Consider the following 19,050-nt stretch of genomic DNA (forward strand, 5'->3'; position numbering starts at 1 on the left):
CATTCATTCACTTCCTGGTTGAATACTTAGTTTGCTTTATTCTTTTAATATCACAGTCTGGAAGAATGCTTTTGACACTTCTTTATTATACTGTAGTGTTGTATTACCTCCAGATACGTATACACTTACTGGCATGAATGAAGCCTACAAATTGTGCTTGAGGGCCTCAGGAGGTATCCCTTTACCACACACCTCTGACAGACTGTGCTCACACAGCTGCCTCCCTTCACACTGCCCATCTGCTCAGACATGATTCCTGCCTGCATGTGTACTCTTTTGCAAGGAAAAGGCAAAAGGATTTATGTTCAGGTTTTATGTAGTACCTTCAGAGAAGACATAACTTGTGAGAGTTATGGGGTTTTGGGGTTTTTTTTTTGACCTGTTGTTGGACAAAGAGCTCCGTGAGCTGGTGATTGTAGTTAAATGGTGAGCTAATTTCCACGTTGAAAAGTGGTAATACCTTAAAACATGTTGCCTTGGCCAGAGGCAGCAGTAAGGACACACACTTTTTGTATACACATAAAATAAAATGAAAATGCATGTTCCATTCTCTTAGGTGCCTTTCTCCAGTCTGTGCTCACTCACCAGCGGTCAATTTAGAGCTTACAAGGCAGTTTCAAGAAGCTTTTCAGAAACAATTTACTTAGAAAAAATGAACAATAAAGCTTAGTGATGCTTAAAACATTACCTATTCATTTCACTTCTTGAGCAGAGGAGATAGACGAACCTCAAAACATTAGAGAAGCCATATTTGGGGTGATAATAACTTATGTATACCTTTAGTGCAAGAGAATTTAACTTCACTGTAAGTCCTGAAAGCAAGCACGAAGCACAGGCAAGAAGTATAATCGATATTTACACATCTCCTATGATATGGCTGAATTCCCTGTTAGAGAAGTAGTGTGGAATTTAGACTAAGCAGTTGAAATTGATCTTTTTACCGTGCTTACCCAAATCTCCAGAAGTTTTGCAGTATTTCAGATAAAATATTTAATAACTCATGCAATGAAATTTCAAACCTCACACTGTGTTTTGATAGGTTCTGATGAACAGAACATCAGAACAATTCAGTGCAACCCAGGCAGTCCATATCCAAAGTCCTTGCAAATGATTTGGAGGAGTTAGAAAACAGCTGTCAGAGCTCTGTTATAGCCTGGAGGTGGAATTTTCAATGATTTTCACAATGCAGATCCTTGTAAATGGACACCTAGTTTATGGAGATTAATCAGCTCCAAATCAAAATACGCAGTTTTAGTAAATATTAATAGTAAATAAATAAAGTGAGGAAGAAAGCATAAGGGTTGCTTCAAGACACAGTATCACAGAATCACAGAACCGTGATTCCGCAGAGGTTTCTCATTGAAAGGAAACCTGGCCTCTTTGAGAAGACTCACAGTGCCTCTTGAACTGGGACAAGACAGAGAAGACAGGTGAGAATGCTCAGATGTCAACCAGAATTGCTGTGATCAAGCACCAGATCCATCCTATGGGCTTACAACATCCTGCCACTCCCACTGTACTCAGCAGAAATTGCTTTTCCTAGTAGCAGCATCAAGAAGGCAAAATCATTGTTCCTTACTGTCTCAGTAGGGAACTCAAGAAGAGTCTAAGACTCAGATTTAGCTTGCTTCAGAGCATGTTTTCATTATTTTTCCTGATCTGGACTCACTGAACTAAGCGCACAGGCCTGCCAGAAAAACAAGTGATTTGAAGACACTTGCTGCTGGAGAAACCAGGGCTATGCAACCAGCTTGCTCCATAGAACTGGAGAATGGCAGATCCTCAGCACTTTCTGACTGCTTTCCAAATGGGGCTGCTGTGGCCAAAAGGACATAGGTCAGTTAAGACCAAAATAAAAAAAAAGAGAACATCCCTCTTCCCTACTTTGGGAAGTGTGAATTCCTGCCCTCAGCAGTGTGAGCTAGGACGCTCAGAACAATTTTTCTCATGAACAGGTGGAGGAATGATCTCCCCACCACAGTCCAGAAAGCACTGGGAAAAGCAAACACTACACAAGGAAGATAAGTCACCTTCAGAGTGCATCCTCAGCTGACAAGTGCCCCTGCTGCATAGTAGAATAGTCTAGCTATAGGTGCACTTTTTAGATCACTTTAAATACACAAAGCCTGAAACACTCAATCCTCCAAAGCCAGATTTGTACTTGGAATCAATCAGTCACGCAGCCCAGTGAAGGAGAGCATTATGCAGGGAGCAACAGCCTGAAGAAAACTGCCTCAGCTCTAAATGATCATGGAATCGGGGCTTCTTGATACCCAGTAGAGTACCTCAGTTTTAGCTACTAGAATTGGCTCTCTCCATGGTTAGAGATGTTGATGACAGTTAATGACACAAAGAAATAAGGTTAGTAGGTTTGAAAACAACCACGTGACTCTTACACGAAAGAGGATCCAGTTTTGCACTGAAAGAATGCTTCTTGAATTCACTCTTTGTGACACCAGTATAAAACACTATGTTGCCTGAAAGGTATGTAGTAGCAGTGTAGGAGTTGCGGCTCTTGTTCCTGAATATTATAGTGACTTTAAAGTCACTGCCAAGAACTGCCTTTTGCACTTGGAGATCCATCTCAACATCCTTTTGTGGCTGATATGTGCTCGGTTGTGCAGTTTGCTTTTTAACACCATACATTACAGCTGTCTCCAAAGCCAGTCTTTCTTCTGCTGAGCCTAAAAATAAAAGAAAATCAAATTAATAAGAGAACCAGGAATACTGCATTAGCCCACTCACAGAAGTGCCTGTTTCACAATTCGTAGCACTTGAAATTAATGGATGAGAACTGTGAACTTTCATGTGGCTAAGTTAATATTGAATCTTTACAACTTCCATTTGAGATGGTCTTGAAGATTGAAGGTATACCCAACAAATTAATATAGCTTAGTTAATAGTAATGAAGCTACACTGATTTACTCTTTGCAAACATCTGTCCTTCTCAGGCCTGGATAAGAAATGCCTAAACAACTGTATAGAAACCTTTGAATCGCTCTGTATGCTTCAAGTTATTCCATGATGGTTCTTTGTTTTGACCACAGCTTACTCAGTATGAAGCATTTCTAGTAGCAAACAGTTTGTGTTCCTATCAAGACATCTGCAAGGCTGGTGGAGCTAGAAATGAGAGAGTTCCAGAGGGCATGTTGGCAGCTTTCCATGTAGTGGAAAAAGTGCCAGAAGTCTGTAAGTTCACAGTTCAAGATCTGATTCAGGCAAACCTATGTTGGCATGGTCCCATTCTTTTTCAGGTTACCTTCTTGGAATTTGTAGTTCTCAGTAATGTCTACCATATCATCACTTCCAACTCCCTTGGTCACAATCAGCTTCCCAATATGGGTTGTGTCAATTTTTTCTATCACTTGGGATCCATTTTTTCCCATTCTTGAGTAAATAACATCACTATTCACCTATAAAATCAAATGAGAAAGGATTGAGATATATGGAAGTAAAGAGAGCAAAGGAAGCCATTGTAAGTCCTCTCAAAACAATCACATAATAGAATCACAGAATCAGAGAATGTCTTGAGTTGGAAGGGGCCCACAATGATCATCAAGTCCAGCTCCTGGCTCCATACTCCTGGCTCCTCATAGGACCATCCAACATTCAAATCCAACGAGGCTGCCACGAGGTCTCTCCTCAGCCTCCTCTGCTCTGGACTGAACAAACCAAGGCACCTTAGCCGCTCTTCATACACCTTTTCCTCTAGACCCTTCACCATCTTTGAATGCTCTCTAACAGTTTGATGCCCTCCTTATGTTGTGGTACTCAGATCTGTCCCAAGTGCTAAAGGTGTGAAAGCATAGTATGGAGCACAGCAGGACAACCCCTTCCTTTGCCCAATGGCAGTGCTGGGCCAGATGCACCCCAGGGATGATTGGCCCTTTGGGCTGCAAGGGCACACTGCTGGCTCACATTTTGTTTGCTGTCAATCAGAACCCCCAGATCTCTTTCTGTGGGGCTACTCTCCCTGCATTGATTTGAAGTCCTACTATTTATACTGAAATACCATGTTTAAAATTAGACATACTCTACAATAATTACTAGATGCATTTTACTATATGCAACCCCAGAACATCAGTCAGAGTAAACCTGAGTAAGCTACAGAAATATCATTTAGACTTGGGGAGCAGGATTACACATTCCTCACATCAAAAGATTTATTCCAGAGGAGAGTGTTTCATAGATAAAATGTACTTATTCTCTTCTGTGCTAAGCTATATACAACTCAATTTGAGCAAGACTTGCTCTACAGCTGCTGCAGTCCTGGGCACAACTCTGGTGGGGTAAGCCTGGGGCCAGGCTCCCTAGTTCCTCATGGAGATACAACCTTCTCAGATCTGTCAGTCAGACTGCCCATGTGAGCACTCCCTGACCCAAAGCAGCCCGAAGGAACATGATGTCTTTAAAATCACAACATTAATTTTGACTGAAATAAGCAATGAAGCCTTAACATAACCAGGTTTGCTGGCTACCTGAGGAGGAGGTCACAGCTAACAAGAATGAGTAGCTAGAGCTGGTGACTCATTTGCCAGCATAGCTGGAATCTGGATGACCACATACTGAAATTTGATCTGAACAACTTTTTCTGCTTTCTATATTGGTGAGCTGAGATGAGAGAAATCCATATCACCTATTAGAGCCATACCACACCTACTGGCTTGCATGCCAAAATATAATAATGAGATTAGTCTTTGATGCAGTGAGTATGTCAAATAACTTCTTAATCTACAAACTGCAGTGGAGCCCTTTCTTCTGTCTCAGCTACTGTCCCACAGATAACGCTCAATGGACAAAAATTTTTCAGGAACATACCTCAGCATAGACAAAAGGAGCATCAAATTGGAAGCAAACATGACCATGCTTAATGGCTAGAACTGATGCTGGGCCACACCTGTACATACCTGTGGGGAAAAGAGATAAGGAGAGAAATAATCCTTGGGTTTGGTGAAGCTTTTCAGTAGTTTACCAGGACACCTAAGTGAGAAATTCAAAGCTTCATTTCTGTGCTGTCCCCCAAACAACAAAGACTCAAGCATGAAACTACCTAATGACTTGGTAACTTAATGGTATCATGAAACCCACTGAATGTCTCAACTGGTTGAAAATGCAGTTAAGGTTAGTTTTGGTTAAAGCATATGGTAGTTTCGGGCGAGATCAGCTAAACTGAGAAAGATATCACTGCAAATCTGCTGAAAAATGTATTTCAAGAATTGCAAAATTAAAGACTGGGAAGAAACAGCAGTGGTTTTTCATGTTTTCTCTCCTGCCTGCAGCTCAGGCAGTTTAACAAGGGCTGTACTGAACGGCTGATACATAATGAAAGGGAATTCATTTGATCAGGCTCCTGTACAGGTTCTTCAAAAATTTGGAAGCCATCCTTTGGCAGTGGAACTACATTTCTCATAAGACCATCTTCATGCAGGATTTTGTGCACATATGCCATGAGCGGTGTTGAAACAAGGACTTATTTTGGAGCTCAGAACAACTCAGGAGAAGGCCCTGAGCACAAATGAGTGTGGTTATCTGGTGTAGGGGGTTTTCACAGTCCAAGTGCTGACACTGGCTTAGCTACAGTCTATTCATTTATAAAAAAAAACAACAACAACAACAACCCTCAAGCACTGCAAAGAGAGCTAAGGAAGACTTCAAGCAGTATTACCATCACTGGTCTCTTGGGGTGTACCATCAACAGCCTGCCATCCTCCAAAACCAACAGGAAGATCAGGTCTGGTCATCCAAGCTTCATTCCAGCAATGATAGTTCCTTAGAAAGGAGATGAGATCAGAATACTAAATTCTTGGAAAGAAGCAGAAATACCACAACAAATCTGTGACTTGTCATTACTCCAATAACAACACCTGTCAATTTAGGGTGAAAATGTCTGCTCTTTTTAAAGAATAGATTTTAAGTCTATTGGTTTGATGACTATCAGTTAACATCTGAAGGCCACAGTCTGTCATTATAGATCTCTGCCTGCAAGTTGAAGAAGATTTTATTCTTCTACTGTGTGCTGAATGCAAATATAACTAAGAAAAGATTCCAGTGCTTGTAGACTGTTGGGGTATATGGAGAGTTACCCACATTACAATCTCTTTCCAGTCTGATGTCCTTAAAGATGGACGTCAGGGTGGCTACAATCCTTTCCATCAGTGGAAGACATCTCCAATTTAATATGCCTACAAATGCAAGCTTTGAATATTCTTCAAGCCACTGAAACTTGGTATGCTTTGTAACTAGTAAAATTGAAGCTTTGGTACCTCTCTTTCAGGATCAATTCAAGAATATAGTGTGTAGCTTTGTTTTCGTGGCTGAAAAAATTATGCTCAGCTGGTTTCCATGTTGGTTGAGAAAAAGACAGGCTTTGTAAGACTATCTTTATTGGGAATTTCTTGTCTCTCAGACCAGTGAGGGAGGTTACACTACAAGAAGGTACAATTTTCCATGAAATCCACTAATGACCACTCCTAGAACAGGTGATGCCTTAGGGATAGGACAGTATCACTGGAAGATGAATTTATCAGAAAGATTAATCTATGTGCTTAGACTTGAAATGCCTTTATTTAGTTGGATGTGCAGCAAAAAGAGACAGGTTGCTCTAAAAGTAATGCCTCCTGTTTATTTCCATGGAAACTACAACAGATACAATGAGCACAATCACACTATTTAGTAGAGCGAATTCTCAGCTACAAACCACTATTTTTCAACACAGTCATCACCACTAGATGAGCATTTTCACCACTGATGAACAGGAGCTCTTCATTTTGTGGTGTGACAGTTGTGCATTGCCATCCAGAATGTGCCTTGTCTTTCACTGTTGCCCCTGCAGAAACACACCTCACTGTGCTCACATCCACTGTTTGGTATCTATAAACATTCAGCAAGCATTGATGAATGTCAATGGTGCATTCGTTTTTTACTTTTTTTTACATGGAGGAATTCAATTCCAAATCTTCTCTTCCTGTCCATTTCCACGTCAGACATCAATTTGTCAGACTACTACTCTGCTGCCATCTGTCACACGGCAGCAAAATATAATGGAATATTGTGGAAAAGGTCCAGCCTCCACTGTCACATCACTGACATCTACATCTGATGTCATGGGCCAACATAATAAAATAGGAGGCATTACTTTTGGGGCAGGCCTCATACTGCAAGGCATTGATGGGTAGGCAAGATGGATCTTGTGACTTTATTCCTGCAGTGTTACCTGTGCTCCAGGGAGAGCACAAGCAAAGAAGAAAGGCCATGTAGGATGGGAGTTGTACATAAAGACAGCAAAGCATTTGAATTTCATTACTGAAAGAAAAAGAAAAAAAAAAAAGAGAAAGAAAGAGTAGAGAAGAGGCAGTTTTGCTTTCAAATTATACATATCCTACAGTAGAAATGAATAAAATTACATCAGCGTAGCTGCTGATATAGCCCTTAGCACACACAGTGATATTAGCAACAGGAATGGGGACTGTTAATCTCTGACCATTTCATTAATAATAGGTGAAAACCAGCCACATAGCAGAGTCGGAAGGATCTGAGGCTTGTCTAACAAGACGTTTCAAAGTGGAAATGAAAGCTTGGATCAGGGTAAAACTTGTCAGTTAGGAGTGTTAATGAAGCACCACCACAGAAAAAGGAATTATTCAAGGAAAATGACGCACACTCAGAGAATTTTTGATGCTGCTGAGAGTAGTCAATGCTGAATCATGCTAACAGAGCTCACCTGAGGGCTACCTGAGGATGGGGGAGCACTTTACGGCAGGTGGGCTTTTGAAAGCTGAGAGAGACAATACCTACCCTGAAAGTCCACTTTGAATCAAACTCAGATGTGTCATTGACTTTGTGTTCCGAAAAAGAATAATCTGAAAAGCAGGCAGGAGGGAAAGATGATAAAATCAAAGAAGGGATAACAACGGGGAAATGGCAGCTCGGCTTCGAATCCGTAATTAGATAATGCGGCATCTTACTTTTCTCTGTTCACTCCAGGAGACAGGACTTTTCTCACTGTTTTTTATTTATGTAGTGTTGAGCACATCAGGACAGCAACTTCTCTAGGTCTGCTGCCACACAAATAACAAATGCACATCAAGACATTGAATGTGAGTGAAAAGAAATATGTTGTTCGTAAGGCACATGAGTGTCAAGGAAAGGAGGATGAGGAGAACATTTCCCTCTCCAAAAAGCGGCAGAAAATTTGCTCTAGAAGAAGTGAGCACAACTGAGGAGCTCGCTCTGCAGCCACAATTTCTTAAATTGAATCTGTACTTCTTGTATTCTACAGCAAGCCTGCGACATTACAGAAAGCAAGAATGGCTACACAGATCAATGTAGTGACCATTAAATATTTACAGAGATAATTACGAATAGACTAAACAAAGCAATGGGGAAATTAATAAAAGATGACCAGGTAGATATTATGCCTGGAAGACAATTTAAGAAGGGTACTTGGTATTGCTTATGAGGCAGGCACATGCCGAAAACAGTTGCTGCTCTTTCATTAGCAAATAATCCTGGGCATGAAGTTTGAGAGAGACACTGATAACACAGAGAGAAAAGTGAGCAGGAAGTGAATGGGTGAGCAGAGGTCTTGGAAGGGCTCAATTTACAGAACACGGGTGAACCCACATGGGTATGGGTGACTCCAAGCAAGTCCTGCTGAGGCACTGACACCACTCTGCTTGGACTTCACAGTAGGAGTAGTCTTGATTCCCATCCAAGAGCAGTATTCCTTAAGTGTCTTTATATCATCATTAAGAAAGACAAGGAGAACAAAGTAAGGGGACAGAAGCAGTACTGATGGGTCCCAAATCTGGCCAGTTTTATAAAAATAACTTTTTGCGAAGTCTGTGTAATTTTGTCTACGTGTTTTGTTGTTGTTGCTGTTTCCTATCTCAAGGGGGAAAAAGCTCTTTAATAAAAATAAATGTCAGATAGCATTCACAAGGAGCCACGCACTCAGAGATTGATTGGACTAAAAATCCAGGCTGCAAGTATTCCTGAAGTCTGAGGGTATTTAAAACCTGAAAACAGATCAGCTTCAGCAGTACGAGGCAATAGAAATGATATATTAACAAAGAAAAATAGCTTTGTTACCACTTTGCAAGAGATTATAAATAAAAGTGAGAAATACATTTAAAAAATCATTATAGGTACCTTGAGCTTGTCCTCTTAAAGCAAATAAAACAAAACAAAAAACAGAAAGTAACAAAAGACTTCAAAAAATAAAATCAAGGTTAAGACACAAGCCATATAAAGTCTGCATGTGGGCTACCACGGAGTGTTACAAAGTAATGAAGAGAAAGGACACAGAGGAGAAATAAAAAGGGTATGGAACATATATTAACTTATGCCCAAAGGGTGATGTGCACCATGTACTAATAAATGCATCAGGAGGATAAAAGGGATAAACAAGGCAGTTCAAAAAGTAATCAAGCCAAAGAAAAGACGGAAGGCAGGAGGAAATGCTGTTGTGAAGTTGAGTACGGATTTCAATAGAGCAAGGATGACTTCAGATGATGTCTCTGCCCTAAAAGAATGGAAAAATATGGAACTGATTTCAGAAGCCATGGGAAACAGTTGGGAAAGGAAAAGATAGGAAAGTACAAGGAAATGTCAAAACTGAGTGAGAGCTGATTCATGGGTCAGCTTAAGAGAAGTGTAGAAGAAGAGATAAGATGGTGAAGAGTCTGAAACATGGCAGCGAACAAATTCTGTGGCCACACAGAAGTTCAGTGGACCTGATGGGATGGACCTATGAGCAGTGAGGGGAGCTGGCTGATGTTACTGTTAGGCCACTCACATTTGCCTTTGAAAGGTCTTGGTGACAGAGGAAGGCTCCTGAGGAATTTAAGAAAGCAAATATGATCCTTCTCTTCAAGACAGAGAAGCAGCAACATCCAGGGAACAACCAAATTAGCAGTCTCACTTTGATCCCTGGGAAGGCGATAGAGCAAATTCAGCTGTAGCTGACTGTGCTTTTAGCAGGGAGCTGGACTGGATGACTTCCAGAGGTACCTTGCAGCCTCTCCTATTGTCTGTAATGTTATGATACAGGCTTCAGATGTAAATGAACCTAATTGCTTTCCTTAAATTGCATCTTGGTAACAGATTATGGAAATTACATAAGGAGGTTACTGCAACAGGTTCAGTCATTTCATCCACCACAGAATGGATTTATTAAAGTTTTAATATAAAGACTTCCAGGGATTAAGTTGTTAATGAAACAAGCTGATGAGTAGCTATGCTGATGAGGTGAAGGTATCATTGACACAAATCAAGTATATTAACACTGAATAAGACAAGTATCTCCTGAATATAGCAATATATACAGAGGTCACATTCACTGCTTCACTCTGAGGAGGAAAGGCTTGAGGCCCGATAACCCTCACATAATTTTTACTGAAGAGAGCATATAATCAATATGTGCTACACTTCTCTTGTCAGAAAGGAGACAGCAAGAGTTCGAGGAGAAAGGTAGAGGACTGTCTTCTCTAAAATAATAGGTAGTCCATTTCTTGTTCACAGGAACATTTCTTTTTATAAATCTGGTGATAGCATTTCAGTAACGTCAAATAGTTTGGCTTGCTTCTTTTTCAACCAAACAGGAATTATTTGGGAAAGCACTCATTTATGACACTGACTGCATGTACGAAACATAAAAAAACATCTTACAAATGCAAGAATTAGGTGGGAGTAAAACAAGAAGTTTGCTTTTCCGTAGATATTGAGGTATCTCTTTGAACTTGGATCAAAACTGATGGAAGTGCCCAATCTACCACCTTCTCTCATTCTGGGAACCTACCTGGCCCTAAGGAGTACAAATGCATGTCAACTCTTCTTCAGCGCACTGAAATGTACACTACTGAATGGTAATATTAGTAGTGATCTCTTAGATCTCCTACAGCTTGTCTCTTTAAATGACAAGCACTTCAAATTCATCATCCTATCACCAGTTCATTGTGTTTTCTGCAAGCTAGCAATATTCTTTACTGAAAAGAGAAATAAATAAAACACATACATTTCTTGTTATGTTTTTGACTATGCATATAGTTGGCATATTAAAGTCATTTGCCAGGAAAACTCACCAAATAGAGTCTTTGGTCAATCTGTTGTCCACCTGCCCTTCATCATCCAGAAAGAAGTCCAACTGTAAATTGGCATTGTTGTCATGAGCAGAAGAATAATTGGTAATGAGTCTTGCAGGTATCCCCAGGCACCTCAGAACTGTGTCAAACATAGAAATGGAATGAAATATGAGGACTGTGTTCATGGATAACATGATGAGTAAAGGAAAATATTAATAATAGGAGTAAAATGGGAAAACTCAGACAAATCAGCCCAAATAATTTCTCCTATCTTTCTTTATATAGAATATGTTAAACATTTTGTTTGGTTCCCAAATTTGACTGAACATTCAAGATATATATATATAGTGATACAATTGCTTAATTGGCCAGTTACCAATACTCTTGCATTCTGACCACACGGCAGCTTTTCAGGTCAAATCTGGACGGAATAGATCAAATGTGGTATGAAGAAAAATAATTTTGAGGTTCCATGGAATGCAAAATACATTAGAACTCCTATTATCAGTAAGCCAGGAGAATTAAGAGAGACTGTACTAAAATGAAGATGAACGTAAAATGTCTCCTAGTTGATTTGGAGTTTCCCTGTTTTGGAATATGCTGTCAGATGGGGTCTGGAGAAAGGAAACAATAACGCAGAATCTGATTGCTAGCAAGAGAGAAAACTGCATTATTTGCAAAAGAAATATCAGAGTTTGAGTCTGAACAAAATGCATTACATAATTTGTACTGATTTCTAGGCAATAGTACTTTGGAGTCAATGGTCTCTTCTCATGAAGAATCTTAAAGAGGAGGACTCGATGATCTCTGGAGGTCCCTTCCAACCCCTACAGTTCTGTGATAAAAAAAAATATGTTTCCTACCCCTAAATTTCAAACCACTGTAACGTAGCTACAACACTTGCCCTCAGTTGACAAGAGGTGAAGTTGGGGCACATGGGGAAGCTATGGCTATATCTGAAGTGCAGTTGTGAGTCACTAAACTTCTGTATTTGTGGTGCACCCTGGCTGGTAGACATGGAGCACAGTCCAAGAGGGGAGCAGAGACACAGGGTGACATATAATCTCAGCCTGTCCAGATGACATGTTGTGACTTTTGTTCAAAAAAAGATCCTGGGTTCTGATTTAGCAGCCAGCATGGTTCTGCAGAAAACAGAGGACTTTTTTTGCAGATGGGAAACATTTTGGTCAACAACTGTATTTTTAAATAGTTCCAATGCTGCAGTGTTGAACAAACCCTTTCTGCTACTGCTTGGTTTTGTATATTCATTAGTGTCACAACTGTGACTCTCAATACAGAGCAGCACTGCACATTCATTTCAAGTTACTGGATGAAAAATTACCTGAATGCATCCAATACCATATGTACCTATTGATTAAACTTAATTCAAGCGCGCTCCCAGGTATCCGCCACATGAGCCATCAGGGCTCATTGAAAATAATTTGTCTGACAATTTCAAGATTAATGAGCATTTTTCAGAACGTTTTAGCATTTTTAATGGATGACTATTCAGAGTTTACAAAATAGTAACCTTGGAAAGCTGGACTGGTCACAGTGATAAAACATTGGCAGCTGAAAAAAAAAATGCAAACTGCAACTTAAAACAATACTTTAAGTTCAGCATGTTTGTTTAGGCCTTTGCTGTCCTCTCAGCTGGACGTGTAAATGGCTAAGCAACAGATTAGCCACTGAACAATGTTTTAATTTCATAATGCTCAACAAACTTTATAGTTCCGTAAGCCTCACAGTATGAAGTCCCAGGTCTCTGGCTTGACCAAAGTAGTCAGCAAAGTGAATCTAATTTTGCCCTTGATAAATATGCCTCTCCATTTAACACAGTAGGCTCCAGACCTCCACGGCGTTGCCCCAGTTTCACAGAGGCCTACAGGCAAAATACCGCGTAACAGAGATCCTGGGCCAGGGCAGGGGGAAAATGGGAGAAGCCGTCTGTATGTTTGGGATATAGGGACAGACAGAAGAGGCACTGTCAGCAAGAGAAAGTGGCCTTTGAAAGTCACTATGATGAACTGCATCTATAAGAAACGTTTGCAAGGGCCTTCCTGAACTCACTGTGTTGTGCAGAGATGGAGGAGTATCAAGTACAGACCATACGACCTCGGGCAGAGAAGGAAGCAGACATCTCTGAGGCTCTTTGGATGGATTGATATTCCCATGGCACCAGAAATAAAATGAACTATTTCACATGTCAAAGGATAGAGTACCTGCCAGAGTCTCCTTAAATCAAAGCACAAAACTCTCCAGGTATATGAAAGAGAAGCAGAGAAACCTGAAATGGAATCCTCCCCTGGAGCTGTGAGAAGTGTGTGCCAGCAGAAGGATAGGTGGTCAGAATAGAGCTTTATTTCTGAGGTCTCTACTGTTTTGAATAGCTCCTGAACTACCTCAGGTAACTAAAATGAGTTACAAAATTCTGTTACCTGGACAGAAGGAAAACTATGCATTGAATGAAATATACGTATACGGGACAGACAAAAATAAAGTGAAAATACAAAGATACCTAGGGCTGCCCAAGGATGCCTAGACTTGTAACATGTTAATTATTTAGCTTCCATTTTTGCTGCAGAAGATGGGTGATTAATCTACTTCATTTTTGTCAAAAGTACAGTGTAGAGAAAAGTATGATGCTATTTCTGAAGACAGTAACATGTAACAGAGAGATGAAAAACTGAAGGTTTCATGGGCAGTTTTTCTGCAAGTTTCTTTTCACATCTTAAACACAAGAAGCAAAGCTTCAACCTTCAGCTGTGACTGAGAAGTACTTAATGCAAAGTAGAGTCCAAGCCTGCAAAAATGCCCGCTGTATCCCTTTGGTCCTAGGCTGATCTGGGGCCCCCCCAGTCTGACACTTAAATACATGAGCTGTAAATGCCTCAAGGGGAGATCACTATGTTTAAGCCAGACTCACTTTTATTTTCCTCTATTGGCTTTTCCCATAAGCAAAGGAACTGTTTGTCTCTATATCAGCAAAGAGCTTTTTACACATGCACTGCTTCCAATGTCTTGTCCCCACTGTCTGTATAAATGTATTTTTTACATTAACAGTGTCTTTCTTTACCACTATTATACCTTAGTGTGCTCCAGTGTTCAGGGAGTATTCATTTGGGATGATGCTGTTAGCAAGTGCTAGACAATTAAAAAAAAATAGACCAACCCAACATTGCTTTCTCTACTCAGTTTCAAAACCTGAAATGTCTCCTTTGCTGCAGCATTGGAATACATTTGTTCTAGTTTGAGCAAACTTATTAAGATTTAACCTTGTAATGCCAGATAATTCATAAAACAGGCCAGAATTTTTCTCAATGATCTGGCTCAAAAATTCCATAGGAAGTGTTTAAAATGCAGAGTAGGTAGGTGCTGGGACAGTACATATTAGTCTTGCTAAAAACACCCCTTGTCATGTAGCATGTTCAGCCTTTCTGAGGTAAAAAAAAAAATTGCCTTCACAATATCCCATATTGAGTAATAGTTTTAAGTTGCATATTTAGACACTATGTACCTTGTTCATCTCACATTCCTAACAGAAATAGAGAACATACCTAAAGACTAACTTACCCCAAATTTAATCTCTGTGATTCAATAAATACATTTTTCTGTACAAATAAATAGTACATCATTCTGGAAGTGCAGCTATTGAGTCTATTTTGGCCATGCATTTTTAAGTATCTCTACCATTTACTCCTGATCATCACAGAGCCAGGAACAATTTTAGCTAGTTTAACCTAAAAGCTCATTCTGCTATGTAAGAATTGTATAGCAGCATGAAGCTTTTCTCACTGATACTTACATGTGTTGAAGACACCAGCAAAGACCCAGCACTGTCCATATCGCACTGGTTGCTTAGAACTGTAATATTCCAAGAGGATGTCCACACTTCCCGTCCAGGCTGAAGGTGGGACTCCATAAGCATAGAGATTGTCCCATGATCCAGCCAAAACACCATTATCATCCTTGGAATTGATCTGTGGACAAAGGAAATGAGTTTTAGGGGTGTCAGAAGCTGAATTATAAAGAGATCTTTAACCTAGCAGACCAAGATAGGACAAGAGAGACTGAATATAGCTAAGTTTAGGCTGGAAATAACACAGAAATGCTTAATTATGAAGGTAGGAGATGAACAGAACAATCTTGCTAAGGGCCGTGGTGGATTCGCCATCACTGAATAATTTTGAATCAAGGTCAGGCACTTTAAAATAATAGTGAAATTAAATCACCACAATGAGCAATCATGTTGCTACTTTAGTACATTTTATTAACACTATACGTGCTCATTGCTATGTATTTTTAATAAACACGATCAGTTTTAAATTCATAAGCAAGCCTCAGAAACGTTAAATCAGCTTCCTTCCTAACATTATCTGTTTTTCTCCCTGTACCAGCCCAGATATTTTAATACAATCACTCCCAATTTACAGTGGACAAAGAGAAGAATCAGTCCACTGTTATTTTTAGAGTGGAAACTAATTTCTTCAGTCCGGCACATGTGAAAATAAGAAGGAATATTCTGTGCAGGTTTTCCCTTGGTAAGATTACACAGAGCATGGAGTTTTGCTGACTAATGGCTATACTGATAGGCATTAACGAGCAATACATCTCCAAGCTGCAATTTGAACCAAACCAGTTGAGGCTGTGCAAAAAGCTCATTCGCTCTGTACCTTTTAATTATGTTAATGTGGAACAGCTACATGCCAGCCAAATAAATCACAATTCTCATTTAAAAGCTTTTGGCTGGATTAACTACTGTTTTATAATTAGAAAATCGACTTCCTGTGAACCTTAGGACTGAATGAGATAAGTATTCAGAGTCATAACCAAAGGGTTAAGGGGTTGTGCCCATCTCTCACTGTTGTGGAAAACATGCCAAGAAAAGAGGCACTTCAAGGACAGGACAGCATTTCGATCTTCAGGCTCTCTGCTTGTTGTGAGGAGTGGAAGAAGAGGGGCAACTCTGTTTGCTTTGGAGCTTTCCGAGCTTCAGAAAAATCACAGCATGGGGGCAGCACCCCAGACAAGCTCAGCTCTACAACATAACATCTTGAACAGGAATGAGGGTAAGGAACTCAGGTGAGGCCTCGGTAGCTCTTGTCTACTTCTTACTGCTGTTCAGATTTCAGATGACCAGAACTCCAACCCAGCTGTGGCCTAATCCTTCAGATACCTGAAATCCACTGACTCCCACATTTCCAACTGGAAACGTCTCCACCTACATAAAATGGCTGACTGGCTCAAAACATATGCCCATTTTGGGTTCATAACATTATGTTCTTCTGCTCATAGGGTTTCCAGGGAATCTGCACGAGGGACTATTTAAGAGACCAGTGATTAATGCAGCAATTGTAAAGGAATCACATTCTGTTGCAAGAAGTCTGAAGCCACATTTCTAATGTCTAGAGTAAAAGAAATAATCAGAAGGCCAAAACAAAATAGGGAAGTAGAGGTGATCTCAGTCTTCCTTGTTGAAGCTATCCTACTTAACTTTGTGTTACGCAGAATTCATCATGTGGCACTAACTGAGAGGCTAGACATCCTGCTTCAATGTTATCTAAGAGTTAATTCTCCTACAATCTGGGTAAATGCTGTAATAAGTGGGTCATCTTCAGTGGTCATGTTTTGTGGAGACTCTTTTAGCAGCTGGCCTGGGAGAACATCTAATGATAATAGCTCAATGACCAGCATACTGTTCTGGGAACTAGAAGGTATCAGTTCAGACCTCCAAAAGGCAGACACGAGTGGACTCATGGACTCATCCTGGATGAGTCTTCCAGTTTGAATATTGGAGATGGGGCTGCAGTTACACACAGTAAGACTCCTGATGCCTGCCAGCGGAAAGGAATTGAGATGCAGGAAGCCTTCTCTCTACTCTTTGCTTCTGGAAATTTTGGGCACTTCCATTCTGGGTATGGAAAGCTATATGGGCCCTGTACTTAAGAGCTCAGATCTCCTACTGCATTCTCCTGGAGCTAAGGTACCTCACATAAATGGTGTCAGCTTAAGGAGGCCATCTGAAGCTTGAAAATAAGGCATAGATCTGTCCAGCTTTGCAGTGTCTTAAGACCCTTTTGAGGTTAGGCAAATCTCAAAGTCTCTCAGTTCCTCATCCCAAATTTCACCCATCATGGTGCCCCACCATCCATGAAAGAAATAGCCTTCTCAATAATCTCAGCTAGCAAAAAATAAGCACAGTGTCATACAAAATGCTAGCATGCATGAAAATGCAACATTTAAAAGCGGCCTTCATGCCAATGAGGCCCCACTCTCAGGATGCTGAACCGACATAAAGATTCCACCTTTAGTGGAATGAAATAAAGTGCCAGACCCCAGAGGTCAGAATGGATAAAAGATCTGGCACCTGCTACAGTGAGGATGTGAGGGCACAGAGGCCATTAAACCAGCCTGACTTTGATTAGAGAGCCACTTCTGACACATCCTGGGCATCTATTGCATACCACTGCAGAGGCAACACGGCAGATTTTGATTGGGTTTCCACGCCCAGACAACTCCAGTTCTGCCTTGTCCATCAGGAAAAGGCAAGCATCCAGAATGTTTTCTTCAAACTAGATAAAAAGAAAGAAAGAGAGAAATAGAGGGCAAGTTAAGTCACACTTTATTCTGAAAAGCAAAGGCAAAGTTATTTTTCACTGTTGTTATAATAGCTGATCAGCTTCAAAATCAGTTGCTCAGGTCAAAGTTCTATGTATAAAATACAAGTTTTCTTCTAGAATAATTGCCCACGTGTAGCAAAAAAATGTGAGACACTTTAAGGGAAAAGAGAGCGTCATTTTCAATTCAAACTCAGTCTGGTTTCCAGAAGGTTAAAATGACAACATAGCCTTTCTGACAGGACATAAAATTTTAAGTGCTAACAAGTATATAATAGGAAGGTATTATAATAATAACTACAATAAGCTAGTCTGCTCGCTAAGGACTTCATGTCCTTCACAGATTCCAGACCTGTTAATTTCAGAACTTTTCTGATACATTCAGCACAACGCTAAGAAGTTGACCAATAAATGATTTACCACAGATAATATGAAGTTCAAATTTTAGACTAAAATAGTAAAATGTTTAAAATTAACAAGCCAAAAGCTAATGAGATGGATTAATCCTGGTCTCTGAAACTTAGACATAAAAAATACCAAGTGACCTAAAGTAGTCTTCTTCAAAAATAGAGTGGAAAGGTACAGTTTCTTCGATCCAGCATGAACAAGCACAGGAATGAATTGAGGGCAGAGGTGCCTAAATAGACCAGAAACCATTTGTCACAGAACTTGCCCTGTGATGTATTTCATTTTCCTTAGGAGAAACTGCATAGCAAAGGAAAATATCTCTGTCCCCTGGAAAATGGTAGGGGACAAGGAAACACACATTTATAAAAAAAGTCTTCCAGTTTCATTGAAAACACAGTATTATATTAGCATTCAAAGCTGTAACAGAAACTCCATTCAGCTCGTCCCCTTGCCATATTCAGCTTTATGTCCTTCATTTGCATCCTTAGAGATATGGTTCATGCTAACAAGATTTTTGCTCTTGTGCCCAGCTGCAACTAGAGCTGTATTGATTTTGAAACCACCTCCAGCCTGGTTTAAGGCTCCTCAGCATATGAGGGTGATCTGAGTTTCGCATCCTGCAGAAGGCAAACAAATGCCCATGCCAAGCTGCTGGCCTGGTAGCATGGGAAAGGCAGAGGCAGGGTGAGGCCAGAGAGCTGAGGAGGAAGCACTGAAGAATCAAGACAACTGTCAGTGCTGCAAAAAAGATGGGAGAGATGGGGATAACGTCCTCAGAGAGTCCATGCCTCCTTTGGCCTCTCCCTTATAGGTACCAGCTGAGCTCTGGCATAAATATAAGAGAAGCACCTCTCTATTTCTTCACTCTCAGACTTTTTCTGTTCAAGAAACATTTTTTTTTTTTTGCCTGCTTGGCTCTCATTGCTCAGCAAACTGCCACAGTA

The 19,050-nt window shown here is 40.3% G+C and overlaps 1 protein-coding gene across 3 annotated transcripts in view; it reads right to left on the reverse strand.

The window, feature by feature from the left end:
* F13A1 (coagulation factor XIII A chain) overlaps window positions 1-19,050 on the reverse strand; it is a 71,685-nt gene that overhangs the window by 10,070 nt on the left and 42,565 nt on the right. For all 3 annotated transcript variants that reach the window (XM_052697868.1, XM_052697866.1, XM_052697867.1), the window contains 7 exons: window positions 17,546-17,653; window positions 14,887-15,061; window positions 11,082-11,220; window positions 5,666-5,769; window positions 4,819-4,907; window positions 3,260-3,413; window positions 2,397-2,684 (listed from right to left, as the gene is read on the reverse strand). In XM_052697868.1, coding sequence (XP_052553828.1) covers window positions 2,397-2,684; window positions 3,260-3,413; window positions 4,819-4,907; window positions 5,666-5,769; window positions 11,082-11,220; window positions 14,887-15,061; window positions 17,546-17,653 — 1,057 coding nt within the window. The remainder of the gene's footprint in view (window positions 1-2,396; window positions 2,685-3,259; window positions 3,414-4,818; window positions 4,908-5,665; window positions 5,770-11,081; window positions 11,221-14,886; window positions 15,062-17,545; window positions 17,654-19,050) is intronic.

This window comes from Tympanuchus pallidicinctus, unplaced genomic scaffold (genome assembly GCF_026119805.1).
Source record: "Tympanuchus pallidicinctus isolate F22 unplaced genomic scaffold, pur_lepc_1.0 scaffold31, whole genome shotgun sequence".
NCBI classification, from domain to species: Eukaryota; Metazoa; Chordata; class Aves; order Galliformes; family Phasianidae; genus Tympanuchus; species Tympanuchus pallidicinctus.